The following is a 24,229-nucleotide window of genomic DNA, read 5'->3' as shown; positions in this document are numbered from 1 at the left end:
TACAAGCTATGGCAGTGCCAGGATGTGGAAGAAATGGTTCCTGCTTTGAGAAGGTGGGATGGAGCATACCTGATCTGTGCATAGGGTACCAGGGTCATGAAAGGTGTTGGTGGGGTGGCATGTTCCATTCCTGAGTTCAGAGGTGGTAGGTATTTCCCAGGCTGAGTGGAGAAGGCCCGGGCAGAAATTCTGAAACCAGCAAAAGGTCTTTTTCTCTCTCTCTCTCTCTCTTTCTCCCTCTCTCTCTCTCTCTCTCTCTCTCTCTCTCTCTCTCTCTCTCTTTAATAGACTTACTATATTTATTTTTTTATTGGTGTATGGGTGTTTTGCCTGCATGTTTGTCTGTATCCTGTGTGCATGTAGAGGCAGGAGAGGATGCTTGATCCCCTAGAACTGGAGGTGTAGACAGTTTTTAGCTACTATGTGGGTGCTGGGAATTGAACATGGGTCTCTAGAAAAGCAGCTGATGCTCTTAAACACTGAGCCATCTCTCCCTTCTGGTTTCTTAGACCATCTCATGTAGCCCAGGTTGGCTCTCTAACTCCATTTGCAGTAGAACTCCCATCTACCTGCCTTTGCTCCTCAAGTCCTGGGATTACAGTTCTAACATATGTGGCTGGGATGTGTGTGTGTGTGTGTGTGTGTGTGTGTGTGTGTGTGTGTGTGTGTGTATGCATATACATACACACGCCTGTGTGCCGCTCACAGACACACACACACACACACACACACACACACACACACACACTTATAGTTCCCTTTCTGGCCTGGAACTAGAGATGCCCCTGCTCTCAGCCTCTTTTTTTTTCTTTCTTTTTGTTTTTTTGAGACAGGGTTTCTCTGTAGCTTTGGAGCCTATCCTGGCACTTACTCTGGAGACCAGGCTGGCCTCGAACTCACAGAGAACTGCCTGCCTCTGCCTCCCGAGTGCTAAGATTAAAGGCGTGTGCCACCAAGGCCTGGCTGCTCTCGGCCTCTTGAGTGCTGAGATTATAGGTGTTTTGGCCCAAGAGGTGGGAAATTGGGCACCAGCGGGGGAGGAATTGCTCATTTTCTTTTTAAGTGAGAATGTGGGATCCCTTGAATTTTCTAGACATTTCCAGAGTTTGACTGTGTCAAGGTTTTTCTATGCAAGAATAATTTGTCTGACAGCCCATAGGCAGTGTTCCTCCACACAGTATCTTGTTACCTGAGTCATGGGTCTGCTGCTTTCCTCTTGTAGTCCCTTCATTCATGGAGAGATTCAGTGAGGTGACTGACAGAGGACTGTTGAAAACACTGGCAGGAGTGGAGAGTACCATGTGTGCCTGAAGTGTCATCGAGACCTTTAGTTAAGTGGCTGCTTTGCTTAGGGTATGGAGGACCTAGGAAACTTTAGCTCCAAAGTGGTGCTCATCATTTTTCTCTTCAGCCCTACATGGAAAGACAGTACTGACACTACTCAGATTTTATCCATTTTTACTAGAGCTATACACAGGGCTGTCTATAGTAGTAGACAGTATGGAAACCATTTTGTGAATCGGTTGTTTTTATGTAGCCAGTTTTAAATGATATGCCAACTCAACTGTTTTGAAGGTTCTTTGTGAACTGGAGATACTATTTAAATTTCTAGCACAATTTGAAATTTGCTGAGAGGTTATTAAGCAATCTGTCTTATTGAGATTATGTATTCATTTACTCGAGACTTGCTGTATGCCTCCCATGTGCTGGGTGATTTGGGGGGTATAGAAAGGAAATTGAATCCTGTCGTTCATATTTCCCTGTGAAGAGTGCTTCTCAGAGTAACTATGGTTAAAACTGAAATGCCGCTGGCATGTAGTGGTAGTGTCACCTTGCTGTGGTGTCACCTTATGCTTTCTGTGTGCATGTGGCCTTTTGAGAACCAGTACTGGTATTGGTTGTCTTTAGTTTGTGTCCAGTTCACCGAACCCATTTAAAACACTTACTGAAATGACAGGTGTATTTTTTTTATAATTTTAAGATTGAGGACTAATACTTACATTTAGTGATATGTAAAGGGCCAATTAAATAATAGTAAACAGTATTGGGGGGGAGTTCTGCTATTCTGAGGCAGTTCTTTGTTTCTCTGAGGTGAGTGGAATCAGCTCCTGTTTATAAATGAAGAAACTGAGGTACAGGAAATACTTGACTCATTAGTGCTATTTTCAACGAACCCATTTAAAACACTTTCTGAAATGACAGGTATTTTTTTTTATAATTTTAAGATTGAGGACTAATACTTACATTTAGTGATATGTAAAGGGCCAATTAAATAATAGTAGACAGTATGGGGGGGGGGTTCTGCTATTCTCAGGCAGTTCTCTGTTTCTCTGAGGTGAGTGGAACCAGCTCCTGTTTATAAATGAAGAAACTAAGGTACAGGAAATACTTGACTCGTTAGTGCTATTTGCAACATTAGGTTGGAACTGGACTTTGGAACCTGTGCTGCGACTGTTATGCTTTCTATAGAGAGAGGCTAAAGGTGCTGTGTGAGTTCAGTAAAGAGATGGAGATGCTGCAGGGTGCTGGCATGGAGGGGTAGGTGGGCTCTACAGATCAGGCTTGGTGGAGGTGGGCCTTTGCTGGTGTTCTGGCTGCTTACAGTGGGGGACTGTGGGGGATGTTGGTGAGTGCACATGATTCTCTGTTAAATTAATCTCACTAGTTCATGCCTAATAAATCCAGTGTGGGGGAGAGAGTGGAGCCCAGGAGGTTGTGAGGGAGGTGGCTTCAGTAACCAAGCCATGAAGTAAAAAGAATCCGAATAGGACTGGAGAAGTGGCAGTTGGTCAAAGGAAATGAGAGAGGGGTGTGGACAGCGTGTTCAGATTTCTTGGGACACTGTGAAGCTAGTGTGTAGGGTCCTGTTACTTGAAGACTTCAGAGTGACACATTTGTGCTGGATCTGTAGTGACATGCCAGGCATTCACATTAGCACGTCACTGTTAAATTGAAGTGAGGAAGTGACTGTCAGACCTTCCTACTCACCCTCGAGAATCCCAGCTGCTTTTAGCCAGTCAACTGGTTAAAGTCTTAGCCTAGAAAGGGTCCACATAGCTTTGGCTTTCTTCTATCCCATCTTTAAATTTCTCCTTGGACACCTGCCACTGGCCTTCTTCTGGGCTACTTTGGTGGCAATTAATAATTAGCAGGGCCTGGCAGGTTTGTGATGCATGGCTGAGGGAGTGGGAGTCAGCCAGCTCCCTGAAATTGGACAGGGTGGAAAAGCTCTGAGGTGCTAACTGAGGTCCTCTATTTAGACTGGTGTTTTGTGTTTTGTTGTTTGTTTGTTTTATTCTGGCTAGGGGAAGTTTGTTTTCCTTAACTCAGAATTACAGTTAGTAGCTCTGTTGTGAACAGCTGACCTAACATAAATGAACACAGTCACTATGTCTAAGAACGAAATGGAGAAACTGCTCTCTGCCCTCCCACAGCATGGCATCCCACAAGGGTGCACTGAGCTTGGGGTAGAGATGTAGTTAAGGGTGGGGAGAAGCAGAACCAAAAAAAGCCATATTGAGGCAGTGAAGTTAGTTGACTGCAGATTGACATCCATGGAAGGACACATTCTAAGACTTGTGTCTGTTGTCTCTGCTTCAGATCATTTCACACCTGGCCGCAGGAAATACTAAGTGAGAAGATGATTGAAAGGAAGAATTTACATTAGAAACTTCGCAGCACAAACCTGGGCCTGTGGCTCTCCTTAGCAGTGTCATGTCTAAAGAGAAAGCAGTCTTTTGTGACAAATTCTGGGTAGGGTAAACTATCCGATGTTTAGGTTTTCTTTGCTGTCTTATGTAAATTCAAATCTCAAAGTTCCAGGATTTTTTCTCCTGCAGTTTTCCTGGAATCTTTCTGAGAGCTGCATCCAGGTGTGTGATATCAGCGGGTGACAAGCATTTGGATGGGCTTTGAATGTGAATTAACGGGAGACGGCTATTTAAATGAATGAAATGAATGCTCACTATACTGTATTTAGATATAATTGGAATCAGAGGCTCTCTCCTTTAGAACGACAGAGGAACTGCCTGTCTGCCCCACTCAGCTACTCTGATGGAATGAGGGAGGTGGTTAGGGGACATTGGCACTCTGAGTGTGTGTTTGCTACTCCTTTGTGGTGGACATTTCCATCCAATCCTTTAAAAGTTCTCAGGCACCCAGTCAAGTGCATGGCTGATCTTGTATGTGCTGGCCATAGAAAGGTCACGATGGTGATGATTCTGTGTTAAAAACAGTCAGTGTATGCCAGTTACCGCTCTGACTGTGTCACAATGGAGATGTGACAGGGGTGGGGGAGGCAGCCTTACCTCCATTTCACAGAGGAGGAGGAGAGAACCAGGATTCTGGGTTAGGTTAGTTGGAAACACTGCTTGCTTCAGAGGTCTTACTGTCTTGGAGAATGTCATGTGTAATAGTCAGAGACACAGCTCCATACTGTCACCAGTAGCAGCCTGAGGCATTGTTTATAGAGATCCCTGAGGTGGCTGCCTAAGAGTCAAACCATAATACGACCTAAACCTACCTAGTACTCAGCCCCAGGTTGTCAATCTGTAAAAAGGGTTCTTACCGTGTGTACATTACTTATAAGTTATATGAGGATGTGCAAGCACGTACTGCCTAAATAAAATACCAGAGAAACAGAGACAGAGACAGAGAGAATTAGCTATCACTGTTACCATGATTAAGAGGCATTGTGTTTTGCTTTCACTGGGCATAGGTGTGAAGGCAGATCTTGCTGCTCTGTGCCAGGTTCATCCTTTGGTTTTATTTCAGGTCCCATAGTTAGAAGTTGTCAAGTTTCAGGTGTAGTTAGGATGGGAGATGAATATTAATAGCAGTGTAGATGATGGTGGCTATACTAAGCCAACTTTTTGATGTGACTTTGATGCAAATGTGGCCCCAGTGTTAGAGATGTTGGTGAGGCCAAGGGAGGGGAAATGTTTCTTTTTACGAAGTCCTGCCCTGTTGAGGCTGGTATTAATGCTCTCACCATCAATTAGTTTGGCTACAAATAAGGCAGTCTGTCCAAACCTTGGTTACCCTTTAAATGACTTCTTGGACGATTATGTGTTGACATGTCAGGCAAGGACTGCAGATAGAAGTTGGTCTCTACACATTCTCAGCAGCTGTGGACTGAGTGATGGCCTCCACATGGCTTGGATCCTGACTTTAGGGGCAGTGCCACCCTGGGGGATAGCAGAAGTCCCTCTTTCTACTTAGTTTTCCAGACTGCAGAAACAAAGCATTGTAGTTTGGACAGCTTAAAACATTGGGAATTGTTTTCTCATAGGTGAGAAATCTTCCATGACTGTCTCAGCAAGGCCATGGTCACTCCAAGCCTCAGGCAGGGATCTTTCCATGTGTTCTATAGCTTCTGGTAATCTAGACCCTTCTTATTGTGTAGCCAATCTCTTCCTTGTTTTCGCTATACTTTCTTTCTTCTGTGTTTGCACCTTCTTTTATCAGGACAGCAACCTACTAGATCTGAATCCACATATTCAGTACAACCCTGTTTGGCTTGCTTGCATCTGCAAAGACACTGGTTCAGATAGGGTCATCACACACTTATTAGGGACTAGGATTTGAAATTCTTTTTTTCCCTTGGCCCAGTTCTACACTGTACAGTGTGTGCACAAACCTCTCACCATCTTTCGAGCGTTTGGACTGATTCGGCTTTGGGTATGGTTGTGTTGGCCTGAATGCAGAGGCAGATCATTTTCTTTCTTGGTCTGTTTCATTTCCTTCCTGCTCTTCCTCCTGGTGTCGATGAGACATGTCCCTATAGCCCCTGATCTCACTCGTCTTTCTCCAGACTTTTCTAGAAGCATCATGTGAACTTACTACCTCTTTGCTTTCCATTTGTTATTCTGATCCCTCCACTGTGCTTTCAGACCTTCACACTAGGACTCCAGGGATGGGCATATCCCATCCATAACTACTTGACACTGTTGCCTTTTCTTGATATGAAAAATTTCCTTCCCTTGGTTTCCCAGGTGAAGAATATCAGGTCTCCTCCTTTTCCTGGAATTGCCATGTTATGATATGTCCTTGGAATGTTTCCTTCACTACCTATTGGGTTTCCCTAGGGTCTGTCCTGGACCCTTGTCCCTTCTCAGTTTCTTCTCTTCCTGGGTGTCTCATCCCTAGGTTTGACACTATAAGTAGACACTAACTCAGATCCCTCTGGTCTCCAGACTGTTATTTCCATATGTCTTGGGTGTTTTGATCCCATTGTGATCAGTTGTCTTCATTGCAGACCTATATAACTGGCTGCTCTCCCCTTGCTTAGAACCTTTAGTGTGTCTGTGATAAAGACAGAATTTCCCTCTGTGACCCTCCACACCCTTTGCGTTCTGTCCATTTCCCTTGCTTCAGGATCAGCTTTCAGCTGCATCTTTGCTCCCGTCCCCAAGTGGCAGTATTTTTTTTATCTTCCCAACCTAATAGACATCAAACATGCTTTCCCCTGTCTTCCCTCATTGCACATACATCAGTGATTGTTAGCCTTCCTTTGAATTAAACCTTTTGTCATGACATACCTCTTTTTATTGCTGATAATTCTCCTTGTCATGAAATTTATTTTAGCTGATGTTAACTTGGGCCCTCTTATGTTTAGATTCTATGAAGCTGCTTCTGTCCATTTACTACCAGTTTATGTTTTTAAAGTGTCACTTAAATTTAAAGTATGGCATGGAGTTGGGCTTTTCTTTTGTCCCTTTTGGATCCAGTTGATAATACTTCAGCTTAAGCACTCCACAACTGTTTAGATAGCCTTTACTGTAATTATTGCTCCAGCTGGACTTGGTTCTGTTGTTTCCTTTCCTGTGCTCTTTAGATTATTAGACACTTCTTATTTTACTTGTTGAGATGTTGGTTATACATTTGTATGTGTATGTTATTGCTTTAGGAATTACATAGTACCCTCCGATTCTTCATACTCTGTTTTCTTAGGGGTGTCTCCTTATGAAAGAGGTCAGAACTTTGGTGTTTTAAGGGTTCTATTAGAGAAAGGTCCTTCATATCAGAGCTCATCTCAAAGGCCACCTTCCCACCTGTCTGGCTTCTCAGATCTGGCTAAACCTTTCTGTGTTCTCTTGAGCAGACAGCATGTCTTTCTGGGGTATCTTCCATTTGTCTATGGTGGATTCTCTGTGTTTTCTTTCTTTCTTTCTTTCTTTCTTTCTTTCTTTCTTTCTTTCTTTCTTTCTTCCTTCCTTCCTTCCTTCCTTTCTTTTTTTCTTTCTTTCTTTCTTTCTTTCTTTTGTTTGTTTTGTTTTTTGAGACAGGGTTTCTCTGTGAAATAGTCCTGGTTGTTCTGGAACTTACTCTGTAGACCAGGCTGGCCTCCAACTCACAGAGATCCACTTGCCTCTCTCTGCCTTCCAAGTGCTGGGATTAAAGGCATGCACCACCAATGCCCTGCTTGGATTCTCTAGTTTTTACTGCAGTGATGTATTTATAATTACTTATTGATTGAATGAAGGGGGAGCCTGAATTATGGCTTCATAATACTGTAAGGGTGAAGGAATGGAAATGGTATGATGTGGGCATACAGGTTGAAATGCATAAAATTGTCAAGTAGATTAAATACAAGTTAAAATATTAAAAAAAAAACAGGTCACTTATTAATGGATCAGGCATAGTGCTAAACTCTGCAACATTTTATCTTATGTGACTTTAGCCCTGTAAGTTATTCTTGTTTCCTTTTAAACAAAGAGATGTGATATAGAGGGGTCTGTAACTTGGTCCCAGTGCTAGGTGTGAGCCCTGCCTTCTAAGGCAGATCTATGAGATTCCAGCATACAGACATCAGCCAGACTGGACCACTGATTTTCATTGAGGCTTTGCTTCTTCAGTCATAGGGAAATGCTTTGATTTGTGGCCAGAGGCTGGTAGGGAAAAGGCCTCCAGCATTATTGGTGACCTTTATAGAGTTATGCTAGATCTTTCTTTAGCTTCTTCAGAGGATAGAAACAGGGAAAGTCCTCTGCAGTTTTTGGATAAGGTCATGCAGGTCAGGACACTATTTCAGGAATCTCAGTGCAGCTAGGAGGTGGGCAGGATGGAAGCAAGGTGAGTGGCAGGCAGTAGATGGACTCTGCACTTAATGGCCGTAGTGAAAGGGTTGTTCAGAATACTTCAAAGGAAGGAGTGTAAGGGTACGTATTGTGAGAAGTGTTGCAATTAATGATGAAGTAAGTATGGGAGTGAAAGATTCTTCCTTTGATGTTTCAGGACACGTATGTCTGTTAACCCTGTGCATTGCCTGATGGCTTTAAACTCCGTCAATGATGGGGATTATCATGCCATCGTGGGTATGAACATCATGTCATGCAAATCATAGATATTAACATTTTTCTAACAAGGGTCAGCAGACAACCTCAGGGGTCTGAGAGAATTCTCTTTTGAGAATTTTTGAGGTACAGGCCAGAGAAAATAATTATAAAACTGTTTCTAAAACCTGTGTCTGGGTCAGATGGATTAACCAGTCTTTCTGGGTAGCAGCGAAGGGGGATGGTTTTTTATTGATTCATTGTCTTCATCTGTAGCAGAAATTTCTGTCCAGTTCCTTGAGTGGTCCCAAGTTTGTTAGACGACTAGGTGGTCAAGACCATTGGAAGCCTCTGCATGACTCTGTGTATTAGATGGTGAGGGTGGAAAAGTGCACAAGTGTGTGTGTGTGTGTGTGTGTGTGTGTGTGTGTGTGTGTGTGTGTGTATGACCTGTGTGTGACCTGTGTGCCCTGTGCCACACATGTGGAGGCCAAAGGATAGCTCTTGGGAGTTGGTTCTCTTCGGCCACTATGTAGGTCCTGGGGATTAGACTCAGGAAGTTAGGTCTGCACCTTAGCACTTCTACTGGCTGAGCCATCTCATTAGCCTTGAAATATTTTGTTGGAATTAAACAATTGCTTTGAAAGTGACACAGAAAAGTAGCAACCTCAGCGTTTGTATGTGAGACTTATGGTTGCATTAGGAGTTTGCTTGTACTACCAGATGTCTGTTTTTTTCTATCTATATAGAATCTGAAAATGTAGAGAAAAATGTGAACACTGGCTTTCTCTAAGTGTTTGCTTTTATTTTTTTTTCTTCCTAAGTTTGCTTTAAGACATATACTGTCTTTCCTTTTTTGATACAAGGTATCATCATGTAGCTCTGACTGGGACTCCTATGTTCCTTTCTTTGCCTCTGGAGCACTGGCAGGTGCCACTGTACTTGCCATGCAAGGCTAGTGTTTTAGTTGAAGTCAGGGAAGGAGTGTAGGATTCCTCCTTTATCTATGTTATAGCTACTTTTGGAACAACTTTGTTACCTTTGTTACCTGCCAATAGAAGTTCCATTTGTGATTGGTAGTTGGTGTAATACTACCTTGGCTATAAGGTAATGGCTGTGATCTGTCTCCCTCTTTTTGCAAGAAAAGTCATTGTAACAGTTGATGGTCTTTGAAGAGGTTCAAAGCTCATAGGGAGGAAGCTATTTGTGTCCCTTACAGATAGCTTTGGCTTGGCATTTTAGAATCATTCTGTTCCAAATTTTGGACTCTTTCTTTTCTAATTACACTTAATTAATCTTGGCAAAGCTTGAAGAGCAGTCACGGAAGCTTCCTATGTGAATGCATGTAACACACATCACCTTTTGTCTAAATCTCTTAAAGCTGCTTGGTGCGGCCACTATCCTAGCCAGCTTCCTCAAAGTTAGATCTGCAGACATCAGATGGTTTTCCTTTAAGGGGAGTCTATTGGTGCTGCTTTTGGAGTTTGAGAAATATTGTCAACAGTAGTAAACATTTCCAGTGTCTTTTATTCTTAACTCATTTGGATTTTTGCCATTGGTGTTTGTTCATTTCAGGTACTTCAAAAAATAGACCATCATGCAAATTTGGCTTGCTTTTTTCGAGACAGGGTTTCTCTGTGTAGCTTTGGAGCCTAGCCTGGCACTTGCTCTGGAGACCAGGCTGGCCTTGAACTCACAGAGATCCGCCTGCCTCTGCCTCCCGAGTGCTGGGATTAAAGGCGTGCACCACCAAGCCCAGTGCTGTTTTGTTTTTGTAGAACCCCATTTGAAGTGGTTAGCACTCAAAGAAGGTGGGGGCAAAGCGAGAGTGTTAGTTGAGTGTAGAAAGTAGAGCTGACTGCAGAACCAGTTGATCTCAAAAGCCTAGAATTTCCTCTTGAGAAAATCACAACCTTTGTGAGTTAAAAATATTGCTGACACTCAGTGTTTCCCCCAATACCCTCGTGGCAAATCACAGGCAAATTTACACCCAGTTTTCTTATAATACTCTCTTATCACTACATTTGTATCCCTATTGTTTTAGACACATTTTTATTAACTGCTTCTTAAGAGTGATCAAAATCTTCCTGACTTAAAATGTACATTGTGTAGTCTTGTCTTAAAATTTTGAATAAGTATTCTGAAAATAGATGACCAGTTTGAGGTGTCTTTTCATATAGTTAAGGAATCTGTCTTCTGGTTGAACCATCATTTGAGCGGCCACCTTAGCTGGAAGGAGACTTGCTTACCACAGAGTTTTGTTCCCTGTATTGGGGTCCTTTGAAAGTGTCCAAAGCAGTGGCTTGCCATAAATGCACGCACAGTGCAGTTGCATAGGATTTTCTAGAAGGCTGAGGTTCTCAGGCAAGGTAACCATTTTTGACTAACCACAGCAGCAGCCCTTGGAACAATTTTTCTGTTTTACATTTATGTCTGGTGTCTGTCATTTCTTACAACTTCTTTTTTCCATTCTGTATTTTCAAGTTCTGATTTATTCTAGAACTCAGTGATAATCTGGGCAGGGCAAGAAGGTCATGCATTTTTTTTTCAATTTCTAAAATTCCAGGCTAAAAGTCAGGCACATACCTTTAATCCAGCACTCAGGAGGCAGAGGAAGGTAGATCTCTGAGTTCAGGGCCAACCTTGCCTACAAATTAAGTTCCAGTGCAGCCAGGGCTATACAGAGAAACCCTGTCTTGAAAAACAAAAATCAAACAATAATATTTAAGAATGATAATAATTATTATATATTTTATTATTTTAAAATTATTTTAATATTATATACAATTATTATATATTGTGTTATACAATAACAAAATAGCCTGGAATAATAATAATACTTTTTTTGATTTGTTTAACCTTGGAAGTTTCCCCACATCTATTCAGGAGGTCATTTTAAGAATCGTAGGAGTAGCATTGTATTTTTAGACCACATTTTCCTGTGACATTTGTTCTTTGTGTTATGAGAGTGTCTCTTTGTAGCCTAGGATCATTCTAAGGATAGTATTTCAGCGTTGGCTTGCTCAGATAGTGGACTAGTATGATGTATGTTGCTTTTCTTACCTGTGAAATGGATTTGACTCTATAGCACCTAAGTCAGTATGGATTAAGTGAACTAGAATATATAAAACTAGCGCCCCCCCTGCCCATCCCTCATCCCCAGCTGTAGGTTGGTGTGCCATGCTTACTACCACAAAGCTTATACTATAAACATTCATTTCTGTCTTTGACTCACTATGGGGTCTTTGATAAGTTGGATGGGAGAGCTTTGTTAATCTAAAATAGGGCTGGGAGCTAGCAAGATTGCTTAGCAGGTAAGAACACTGGCTGCTCTCCCAGAGGACCCAAGTTAATCACATGGTCTGTAACTCCAGTTCTGATGCCTTCTTCTGGCCTCCGTAGACACTATGCATGTGGTGTACAGACATTCATGCAGGCAAAACACCCATGCACATCCAGACAAATAAATATTAAAAAGATAGGGAGGGCATCAAGGAAGGAGAGTCAAACTATGAGTTTCTCAGAACAATTCCAATGGAAACATTTTATGGTCTTGGGTTGTGAGATGACCCAGCTGATAAAAGAGCTTGCTGTCAAGCCTTATGCCTAGACGGTTCAGTCCCCAGAACCTACATATGAGGAGAACAAAACCAGTTCCCAAAAAGACTTAAGAAGTTCTACAATCTCTTATTTCTGTGTGTGAGGGAAGGAACTGTCACTTTTTCCTTTTACCAATTCATGAGTTAAGAGTTAATGGAATTCACAGGCAATGAAAATAGTAGGACATCTGTAGTAGTTATCTTCTCCAAGCTGTGAGTGACAAATGCCCCACAAGAGGTAATGTAGGGGAGGGGTGATTTGGGCTTAAGGTTGAGGTAATAACTGTCCACCGTGGCAGGGAACTCACTGCTGCAGGAGGGTAAGGTGGCTGGGTATACAGAGCCCACAGTCAGGAAGTGAGAGAAGCAAAGTGAGAGCTGGTCTCATCTTGCTCTTGCCTTTCTCCTGGTATGGCGCCACCATAGTCAGGGTGAGTCCTGCTGCTCAGCCTACCTTTCCTAAGGACACTTTCCCATACATACCCAGAGATGTATTTTCACCATGGCTTTAAATCCTTCCGAGTTAGCAGTCAAGATTGACTACTGTGCTCTTATAAGCTGAGTAAGCAGTCAAGACAACCTCTGTGCCCTACAGGTAGAATCAGTGTTAGCATTTACAGCAGTCACTTGCTCTTTCCCTGCTCACATATGCATTGGTTTTTGAACAGGTTTCTGCCCTCTTGATTATTGTCCCCTCAACTCCTTTCTCTTACAGACAACAATGCCTCAGGCTCCAGTGTCTGGATTGATTTGAAGCATTTCTGTTCTCTGCTTAATCAATATGTTCTCTTGAACAGGATGAACTTACTGCTGTGAACGTGAAGCAGGGTTTCAACAATCAGCCAGCCTTCACTGGAGACGAGCATGGCTCTGCCAGAAATATTGTAATCAACCCATCAAAGGTAATGCTTATTGTTGCTTATGTCTCCCGGAAAGGGCAGTTTGTGACACCCTTGATATACATATATTGCTATATATCAATATATATATGCATATGTGTGTATGTGTCTGTGTCTATATATATCTGCTATTTGAGCCATATTCCATGTTCCAAATTTCCTCCTGTTTGCAAACAATGAAGCACTCATGGTGTTAGTTGTCAGGCATTTCATTCTGAGACTCCTACAGTGTCCTTTTCCACCTTCTACTTATTTTTTATGTCTTTCATGGCTGCCATTATAGAAGAGCCTGGGTCAGTTTTAGACTATGGCTATAGTCTAGATTTATTTTGTTTTCCTAAGACTGTTCCTTACTTTATGTCAGGAGTGTGGTGCCAATCCACCCAATTGATGATTATACAAACCAATCATTCAGTCATTGTGATACCCACTGTCTTCCTACATTATAAAAATAGCAACTTCTACTTTTTGGTAATCTCTAGTTATTGTTATTTTTTTGAACTCAGGACTTGTAGACCCTGTGCATGTGTCCTGTCACTGAGCTGTACCAGAAGCCCCTCATAATGCTATTTTGAAATTACAAATAACCTAGACTTCTATAAATTTCACACAAAGGTTTGATGACATTTTCTTTCCCTCTACACATCTCACCTTTCTTTCTTTCTTTTGCCAGGTTCTCACTAGGTAGCACTGCCTGCCCTGGAACTTGCTATGTAGACCATAATGTCTTTGAATTTGCATCAGCTTTCTTGTCCCTGTTACTGTGTGCCAGGGTTCCAGGCAAGCCTCGCTCACCAATGGTTCTTGCTGAATGGTTTGTTGTGTTGGGGGCTGACATGTTTTTTCTACTTATCATTTCTCATGTATGCATTAACTCGAGTTCTTTTGTGAAGAGCTCCCTTTGCACTTTAGTTTTTCTGTGCCACTGTGAATTGCTTTGCCATCACTCATAGGTTCCTGGTTTTATTTTTCTGTGTTAAGATTTATTGCCTTCATTTTTCTTTTTGGCTGCCCAAATTTTCCAGTATTTGGTTAGTAGGGGTCTTTTAAACACTGGTTAAGCATCCCCACAATTCTTATTGTTCTACAACACCTTCCAGGTTCATGTTGTTCTATGTGCCTGCCACTGGGTGCTTGCTAGGCATTCTCAGCAATTCTGGAGTATTGTTAGTTCTATGCCCTTTCAGTGGACAGAGGGACGAACACTACCTGTTTGGTCTGCCTACTGGTTGTTACTGTTACTAACTGTATATCACATAGTATGTCCTTTACTCTTCTTGTTTGGTCTTCATGTCTTCCTTTCCCTGAAGTGAGAATTGCTTCCTGCAGTGCCAGCAAACTTTGCTTTGTGTTACAGTTGCTTTGCTTTTTGTTCATTGGCATCATGACAATCAAGTTTCTGTGTAAGATTTACAATTTTTCTGTAATACCTTTTGTGGTTACACCTACTTTCATTAAAACTGTATAGTCAGATTTGGAGGGAAGAGGCTTGGGTGGGGCTGGAGGAAGAAAAAGAAGGGGGAAAGTGATTAATTATATTTTAATTAAAAGTATAAAAAATTGTTGTCAGAATATTATGTTCAAAATTTATTGAATTAAATATCTCTTTTCATGTATCAATTAGATATATAGACAGGAGTGTTTCTGCTTATTTTCTTTTAGAGATTGATTTTTAAATTCTTTTTATATCATTATTTTCTGATATTAAAGTACTTTCACTCTCATTAAGTTAAAAACAATCATATATACAAGGAAGAAATAAAAAGCACAAGTCAATATCTAGACTTCTTTTCTCTCACAAAAACACACAAATAATTTATTGTTTGTTAAGCCATCAGCAGAAATACTATTGAAAAGATGTAAAAGAAAACAAAAGTATATTGGTATGTAGTTTCACTGACTAGACACAGTATTTTTAAGTTTGTCTTTTGTGATCTGTATGTACATCATGTTATAACTATTATTATGTACTTGTGATTAACATATAGTTTTCCATGTGTAATTCAGTATACTTCATGTTTGCCACTTTGCCCTGTCGTAGTGTGTAGATCTTGTGCAGTACATACATTCATATTGCTTTACAGCCATCACCTTACGGCCTGTACCCAAAACATTTTCATCTTTCTTAAGTGATCACTGCTATGTCCCGCATGGCTTAGTCAGGACACCTGAATGGGGCAACTGGGGAAAGAAGGAACAAGGTACATTGAAATGGCAGGCACACATGCAGAAAAGCTGGGATCAGTTGAGCTGTGCTGGCCTTGATGGAGGGCGCCTCCGGCAACCTGGAAATTCAGTGTTTTATTAGCACAGCACAAGGAGGCAGGGCTGGCTAGTCTGGGCAGTAGGTCTCTCCAAATGTATAGTTTCAGTCTGTAAATTTCTGGGAGGAGGCAACTACCACCTGCTTTCTGCACACATTATTCGCACATCCTTAAAAGCTTTGTCTTCATAAAAACTGAGACCTTGCCTCAACTGAAAAGGAGAGATCTAGCTTCTGGAATTTGTCCTCTGACCTCCACATGCTCTGGCATGGATGTGCCCGACACTCCTACTCCTAACACACATACACACTCTGTGTGGATTTTGGGTATTCAGAGTTTAGTTTCTATCAGAGAGTAGGAATTTTGAATGTGTTATGAACTGCTCAATTTTTGGTTCTTAGTGTCAAATTTTATGTTAAGTAACCAGGTTAACAAAAATAACACTTATTACAACTTGGACCACTTTTTCTGTGAGGTCTATTCAAATACCTAATATTTCTTATGTGAATTTGATTTCATTAATATGGAATGTATGAATCTTAGTGCTTAACACTTAACCTTTCCCATGTTCTTATCAAAGGAGCTATTATCTGAATACTTCTGGGCAGATAAAAACAAGTGTTGAATTAACCTTCTTAACGTTTTGTTTGAAAGACTATAAATTGCTATTAAACCTTTTGAAGGGTGATATGGCAGTATAATTAACATTGCAGAATCATGCCATCCAAATTATTGAAATTGTCCTATACCTGTACGTTACAAATGTGAAAGGTATTCACTTTAACATAATGCATAACACTAATGTTTAGAGACAGTGCCCATTAATACTGTCTTGTTTAAATAAAGACAGAATATCCATGTAAAACATTATTGTGTAGCTATACAAATAAACGAATTCCACATATAGGTATGTTTATACTAACTGCATTGTGAGCCAGATATGCCAGAAAGGAAAATAACATTTGTGTATTTGCTTGTGTTGGTTCATATAACAGAGGAAGGCTGTATAGCGAACTAATCAAATTGCTTACTTGGAGGTAGGAATTAGGTTTTGAGAATGAGGCTTTAAAAAATACATCTTCTGATTTTTGAATAATGTAAACATATTACTGTTAGAAGAAAACTGAGCACTCTAGGTGCTTGGTGGCAAACCTGTAATCCTAGCAGTGGGTAGGGGTGGGGGAGATACTCCAGACCAGCATGAGACCAGTCTTAAAATACTTTTTAGACATTTTTTGAGCCTTAATGTGTATTTCTCCTGTCTTGTTTATTTAGGGCCTTTGACTTTGCTTACAGTATGAATTTATTTACAAGATTCACCAAGGAGAAATATAAAGCATTTATATTCAGTTTTTTTTTCTGTTATTAAGCAGGTACCTTGACTCCTCAGAGTGATTTTCTTTTCATTTTTATACCCTTGTTCAATTTGATTAACAAACCTAGATATAATTGCAACTTAGAGGTTTCTTTAATATATAGCAGTATATACTCTTAGTTGTTTAGTACCCTTGTTAGAAAGACGAAGTATCATTTGAGAAATTTAAAACTGAACAATTTACCCCTATTGACAGCTTGTTTACAACCAACTGGTTCTGCTTCTACTTAATTTATCTACTGAAAGTTCTAGAAACATTTGCTTTCAACAGAAAAACTTCAGTGATTTTTGAGAACCAAACTCTCATATCTGTTTTTCTACTTTCTCTAGTTTTTGTTAGTCACTATTCTACTTCTGTGAAGAGACACCATGACCATGGTAGCTCTTATAGAGGAAAGCATTTAATTGGAGCTGGTTTATAGTTCAGAGGTTTAGGCCTCAGAACATGGTGGCATGCAGGAGCAGTCGGTGAGAGAGCTACATCATGATCATGATCCATCGGCTGAGAGAGAGAGATTTAGGGCTTGACATGGGCTTTTTACAACTTCAGTGACAGACTTCCTCCAACAAGGCCACACCTCCTAATCCCAATCCCTCTTAGGTAGTACCACTTCCTGATGACTAAGCATTTAAATATGTGAGCCTGTGGAGGCATTCTTATTCAAACCACCACAGTTTTTATTACCATTTTTCAGCTCAGGGAGCTTGTGTTCACATTAAACAAAAAAGTTGTACTATCTTTATGTCCTGAAGATAAGCTCAACTAACGGCTCAAATGGGTTCAGACCATGCATGGGACTTACTCTGACTTTTAACGAAGGTGGGACTTGTACTTTTGGATTTTTCCAGAGTATGGATTTTATCTCACTTAAGTTGCTACTGTTTGCTAACTATCGGTGGCACTTCTTAGAAATTGTTTGCATCATAAGATAGAGAGATTCTCATGGAACAAAATGGGATGCCTCCTGGATTCCTGAAAACTCTTATCAAGTTTCCTGTAGATTTACCGAATCTCTTCTCTTCCTCCTGTCCCGATGCCCTTGGCCATCTCCCCATCCTGCTCTTTGCCCATCCTAAACTCTAGATGACATGAAATGGTAAAATATCTGAGTACCTAATTTAGCTCTACCTTTTGCAATTTTCCTTTTAAATAAATTTCTCTAGGTTCTGTAAGAAAGTAACATCAAGTATTAATGTGGAATTTCCTTTCTAAAAGCACATGCTATTAAGATGAAACAAGAAAAAGAATGTGTACCTTGACTTTCAGGCTCTCTCTGCTCCAGTGTGCCCCTGTGTGGAGCATATTCTCTGCTGTGGGGTGTGCAGTATGGCAAAAGGAGAGAGGGCAGTCAAAATCCAAACATAGCCCATTCTGAAATTCGTTCTGATGGAATTAACTTCATGTACCAGATATTTCTTGGCGGTGTTTCTCTTTTTCCCACTGTCTGGGGACAGTGGGGCAGAGGTGCTGTGTGAGTTTTGCATTGTGTAACTGGACAGAAATCACACCACTGGGCCTCAGGACTTACTGTCTGGAAATCAGTTTTTGGCTTCAACGATTTGAATTTCCATTTTTTTTCCCTGATGGGCTGTATAAAGATTTTAGTTGAAAAATGAAGATAAAATCTGTAATGCTAAGATAGTTGCACATTGTCTTTAAATACTGCCTCGTTTCCATTCCTTCTACAGATCGGCGCATATTTCAGCAGCATATTGGCTGAGAAACTAAAGCTTAACACTTTCCAGGACACCGGCAAGAAGAAACCCCAAGTGAATGCTAAAGATAATTATTGGCTGGTTACTGCTCGATCTCAGAGTGCAATTCATAGTTGGTTCTCTGACTTAGCAGGGAATAAACCACTTGCTATTTTGGCAAAAAAGGTATCAAGTATTTTCTTCCATTGTTATAATTACAATTTTATAAATGAAGCTGTTTGACATAATATTCACATGCACATTTATTTTTCCTTATTCCCCTATAGACTGAAGGCTCAGTTGAAGGTACACACTCACCACCAGAGAGTACTGTTCTTATGTCTTTCCCTCTATGTTTTGATTACATGTGGTGCTCAGGGTGTCTGGAAACCTAAAGGATCTGCATAGAAGCAGTTTAGGTGGACTTAAGCATAATCTTAAAATATAAAAGTAGTCAGTAAGGCTTCATTTTTTTTTCATTACACTTTTAGTTTTCTTAAATCAAGATGTCCAAGATATGATAAAAAAAATCCCTTTGAGATTATTCCCTTGTCTGTCAAAATACCCTCCAGGCTCCTCTCTGTAATTCCAGCACTTGGGAATTACACACACACACACACACACACACACACACACACACACACACACACACACACACACACATGCCTTTATGCTAAGTCTTACTATCAAGCAAGATAAAGAGTTTTATTCTGGGTGTGCTTTATAGTACAAACAATATTTTAAACAAAACAGTCAAATTTATAACTTCCAGGGGTTTTTTTTTTTTTTAAACAAGGATGTGTGTGGGATGATAGGAGGTTCTTTTAAAAATCTTTATCTCTAGAAATTTTCTTCAGTGGGAATAGTCAATATATAGGTTTAATAATCTTGTAGTCAGAACAATACAAGATGTCCTTTGAAAGTTTAAAAGATGTTAGAAATCTCCCTCTTAGTCTTTAATCTATGACTTCTTGTATGCTTTGAGGTAGTCCCAGGTGTCTCTTCTCATCTCCTCTGGAGTCCCTGAGTTTTAGGGGCTGCCATCTTCTGTTCTAAGTATGCCATTACCACTCCCACCTGGTATGGGACCAGCTCAGAGGAGAATGCCTTGGGATACTTGCCTGTTTGTTTTTGAAAGTGACTCTTTGAAAATAGTGCCCACATCCTCCATTGGCTTTATTTTGCTGTAATATCTTGACACTGCATGCCTTAGAGAGATAGATAGATAGATGATAGATAGATAGATAGATAGATAGGTAGGTAGGTAGGTAGGTAGGTAGATAGATGTAGGTAGGTAGATAGAGATAGGTAAGTAGGTAGATAATAGAAGTGAAAGGCACTTGGAGCATTGAAGAACACTTGTTTAAGTGTGACCAACTCTTCCCACAGAGTTAGTGCCACTATCTCAACCTGCCTGAACTGTGGGGCTGGAGCACTTCTTCCCTAGTGCTGATGATATCTGTTTGTGGTCTCGTTGTGGCCCATGGATTGATTGTCTCTGAAGGCCATGTATGCCAGAGAGCATCCTGCAGAGTTTGATGGCTTTTGGCACCAATTCATAGCCTTTCCTCTGTGCTGTCAGCTGGGTGTTCTTTAAAGTTTTCCTTTGTTAATTGCTCTAAGAATACTTTTTGGATGCTTTCTTAAAGTGAATATTGATAAGGATTGGTTTCCTTGCTTTAAGGGTGTAGGGGTCTCTTATCTTTTAAGAGGGAGATGACTCATGGTGTGCTGTATTAGCCATTGTTCTTCTTTCTTTATTAGGAGCTGCCTCTGGCCAAGTCAGGTGTCCCTCAGGTAAGCCCTGGCATTAATTCTTTGCAAACATAGACATTTTTCTTTATAAAACATTGACTCTGATGTATTCATGTCTTAGGCATTCCAGGAGTCCTTCTTCTCCTGTTCTCAGAATTTCATCCTTTTTGAAATGGCAGAAGCTCTTGTAGATTTGGGCAAAGACCAAATTCTCTACATGGTCTTCATATTCAACCACATAGTTAATTTCTGATGTTTATGTGTAAGCGGACTTAAGGCAGGAAACAGTGCTGTGACCTGGAGTCATCTTCCAGTTCTTCCCCAGCTTTTAGAATAGTTTCCTACATGGGATGGATTATGTGTCCAGCACTGCATGGCTTTCATTAGTATAAAGTTATGCATCACTCTAGAGGTGTAAAGGACTTTTAATTCAGTCCTCACCATTACTTGATTTGGAAGAGGAAAATTCTGGCAACCAGGGCTATTCTTCTAACTCTTGAACAGTTATCTAGCTCTTACCTGTTTATGCAGGTGCCCTTGGCTACTGTGATCTGAGAATTCCCTTCTTTCTGGTCCTGATTAGATAACAGAAGATGCCGATGGTGGTGAGCATCCAAGGGAGACATGTTAGTAATAGATAGCCTTGTGTGCATTCAAGAAGCACACACTTAGCATCTTAATTTCCTTTGCAGCTCTAGACTGATCTAGAAGCTAAAATACTGCCCAGTGATTGCCTAAATTCAATGTCAAGTGTTTTACTGAAAAAAATAGAATTCATTACTGTAAAAAAAAGATTCACTAGAAAACATCATTTCCTCCCCCAAGTTGGCCCAAACTGCAGATTGGACAAAACCATCTATACATATCTTCTCGCTTAGTCAAGTAACTTTCTTCACATCTGTTTGTTTGGATATCAAAGCCCTGTCTTGACTCGACTCAGGGTTTTACTGTTTTGTCCTGTGCCGTTTATCTGTGACTCAGTTTTGTATTCGATTTTATCTAAACATTTCAAATTTTCAACTGTTTGCATTTTCCCCTCTTAACAGTTGCCATTTAAATAAATCCTTTGGTCATCTATGAAAGATACTATTAACAGGACTCTTGGGAGATGGGTAACTTGTGTTTTGCACTTATCTATGTTTTTAGGCTTTGCTCTGACATCTTTTTGGTGTGTATGAATAAAAGGCAGGCTGACCTGGACTGATACAATTTAAGCCACTGATTCCATATTTTATACTCTAGTGACAAGCATCAGGTCTTGAGCTGAGCGTTTGACCCTGTGTTTTTCTTGTCTCTGACTTAAATGATAGCAAACACAGAGACGTTCCATGAAAGATGTGTCTTGTATTCTAAACTTACAGGACATTTTTTCATTAAAATGTACCACTGTGTTGTGTCAAGATGAAGCTTTACAGATTTAGCCTACATGTCTTTTGCCTCCTGTTAGCTGTGTTTGTGTAGTATAGTTTTCTGTGTCATGGGGGCGATGTTCTGAATTCAGCACACAAGGCAGCAAATGTACCTGGTCAGAAAGTCTGCAGTTTTCTGTAAACACAGTGTGGACACACTATACACCATGAACCAAGGCAGTCAAGTGCTCCTTCAGCATTGGAACAGCTTAATGTTTCTTTGGAAAGCCCAACCGAAATAGATTGCTTTTAGGTTTTTAGGGGATATATGAATGTATGTATATATTACTTAAAACTTTTAAAAAATTCTAGGGATCACATATTGTACCAGGCATGCAGATAGTTAAATTAAAAATCCACTTGATTTGGCAAGCTAGTAGAAAAATCCTATGCTATATGAATTGGCAGATTTGAGGTGAAGACTTTACAATCCAAACTCAAGTATGATTTTTGGGGTAGAGAGATCAGGTTTCTTGATATCCATGGCACGGTTCCAGTGTTTTCTATTGAAAGGGCCAAATCCATGGCATTAAAACACTTAGGCTGGTATAAACAAATCCCTAATCTGGTGGCAAAATCCTTATTGCTATAATTTTTATGCACATTAAAAAACCAGAATACCCACTTTGTGAGGTGCATAGGATTGGCATTATCAAAATTCGTAAGTGGTGGAAAGTGATGGACTTGACTGGCAAAACCTAGGGAAGTATTACAGAAGTATTACCCTGCTGTGGGGTATGGAGTGTGTGAACCTTATGGTTTTACTAGGATGGGTCCTGCTGCATTGTAACAAATGCACTCTTGTTGACTTTTTTCACCACACTCATAAACTGAACAGAATACATAGAATAACAGGCTGTTCGTAGGATATTTATGAGGTATTCTGGAAGAATGAATTAACTCTTTCAAACCATTCACTGGTATATTGGGATATTAATTTGCTGAATTGTACCTTTGTGGTCTTGAAGAAATAATTAGCAGCCTCAAGTGTCTACTTCAGCCAGCGAATTAATTGCCCAGCTATTGTAGCTCAGTGTGTATTAGGCAGATTCACTGATCCATCATTTTAGACTCTAATTAATATTTTGGGCTAAAGTCACTTTCAGATAGTTTCTGGAAATTGTTGCATTTGTGACATGTTGCAGTTAGAAAGCCTCATACAGAAAAGTGTCCACGGATAAACTGTAGAATGGCGACAAAATCCTATCTGGTCTTTCCCATTCAATTTTGGGATAAATCATTTGGAAGAATATCAGGAAATTATTTTTCCCTGTGTGTTCATAAGGCAAATAACTTTCCTCATCTGAGAATATGACAAGACTTGGTTTTATAAATAAGAATGCACAGCTGATAACCATTTTGCCATGTGCTAAACACAATTTTGATTTTTGTTTCTTAACAAAAATTGGCTTAAAGTTTCTTCCTTCTTTTAAAACCACATTCACTGCTTGAAAAAGCATCAGGCACACTTCCTTATAGCAGCACATAACTTCGAGCCCCTTTCTTGCTTCCTTCTTTGTAAGTTTACCTAACAATTATATAGTGTGTGACTGTTATATGTTATTGTTTTTTAGGTCCCCATCCTTAGTAAAAAAGAGGACGTTTTTGCATATTTAGCTAAGTATTCTGTGCCAATGGTTCGAGCAACGTGGCTGATCAAGATGACTTGTGCCTATTATTCTGCTATTTCTGAAGCTAAAATCAAGAAACGCCAGGCTCCGGATCCCAATTTGGGTAAGTGAGGCAGTGTTCGGTGTTTTCCCTTTCACTTTGGACTCTTCAAGTGATTGTCACCTGCACCCCTAGCATGGTGAGTACTGAGAAAGTCTAAGCTGCCACTGAAAGCTACCCACTCCTCACTCAGCGAGTGCTGTTGATGTTCCCATGATTTTGCTCCTTTGTGTTGACCTCTGCAGTAGCTCAGCTGTGGAAGTGCTGGTCAGAGCATCATCCCTTGTCTGGACAGAAGCAGCCCCTAACTGGCTTTTGTGCATGGTTTCCCTCCAAATGAGTGAGCCTTAAGTCCAATTAGACAGCTGTTGGTTTCCCTCTCCTCCCCTATGCTCACTGCCTCTTTTCTGGTCAATACCACTGCCTTTGCCTGTGTCACGACAGTTGATGCTAGTTAATCTTGCTAACACAGCTTTCTGCATTGTAGCCAGAATGATCCGGTTAGAACAGAAACCATGCCTTTCCTGTGATCAGAATCCTTTTATGAGCAACTGTCCTACTCACTGCCCTCCTCCCTTGGCCAGCACCAGCAGCCTGCCTGCCTTTGCTGGCTTTAAGCCTTGAACTGAAGCAGGTGGACATGGTTCTCCCTCCCTGCCGTAGATGCACACATGTGTGCCCACTAGCTCCACGTTGTACTGTTAGTGAATCCTGGGACCATAGTGGCTGAAACTGCTGTTGCCTTGTTCTTTGTTTGATTAACAGTTGTTAATACTGCCTGTTACATTAACTTATCGGTTATCTATATTCATCTATCCCAACTGTATAGTAAGGCTGCATGGAAATTTTTGATTTGTTCAGAGCTGGATTTCTTCTTGATCTTCTCAGTGCTGGTCTCTCACGATAGCACCTGGTTTACAGAAGTTGTTTAGCAATTTTTAAAATGAAGAAACGAATAACTAGGGCAAGGCATTTATGTTTGTATAGGTATGATGCCATTTTGCATGTATGTGTATATGTTTTTAAATTGTCTCCATGCCAGGTGGTGGTGGCACACCCTTTTAATCCCAGTGCTTGGGAGGCAGAGGCAAGTGGATCTCTGTGAGTTTGAGGTTATCCTGATCTACAAAACAAGTTCCAGGACACCCAGGGCTGTTACACAGAAAAACCCTGTTTTGAAAAAACAAACAAAATAATTTCTTTCTCTCCAATTCTGTCTGAGGGCGGTGCCACTGGGGCCATGCCAATCTGGTTGGCCTGTGTTGCCACCCAAGGCCATGGTGTCGTTC

The 24,229-nt window shown here is 40.7% G+C and overlaps 1 protein-coding gene across 1 annotated transcript in view; it reads left to right on the top strand.

The window, feature by feature from the left end:
- The window catches only part of Med12l (mediator complex subunit 12L), a 320,970-nt gene that overhangs the window by 12,438 nt on the left and 284,303 nt on the right, over positions 1–24,229 (top strand). Inside the window, exons 2-4 of the mRNA XM_027391634.2 lie at positions 12,670–12,774; positions 18,100–18,291; positions 22,844–23,003. Coding sequence (XP_027247435.2) covers positions 12,670–12,774; positions 18,100–18,291; positions 22,844–23,003 — 457 coding nt within the window. The remainder of the gene's footprint in view (positions 1–12,669; positions 12,775–18,099; positions 18,292–22,843; positions 23,004–24,229) is intronic.

Source organism: Cricetulus griseus, assembly GCF_003668045.3.
Source record: "Cricetulus griseus strain 17A/GY chromosome 1 unlocalized genomic scaffold, alternate assembly CriGri-PICRH-1.0 chr1_0, whole genome shotgun sequence".
In the NCBI taxonomy this organism is placed as follows: domain Eukaryota; kingdom Metazoa; phylum Chordata; class Mammalia; order Rodentia; family Cricetidae; genus Cricetulus; species Cricetulus griseus.
The sequence above is the reverse complement of the archived record's forward strand: the minus strand, read 5'-3'. Positions and strand labels throughout refer to the sequence as shown.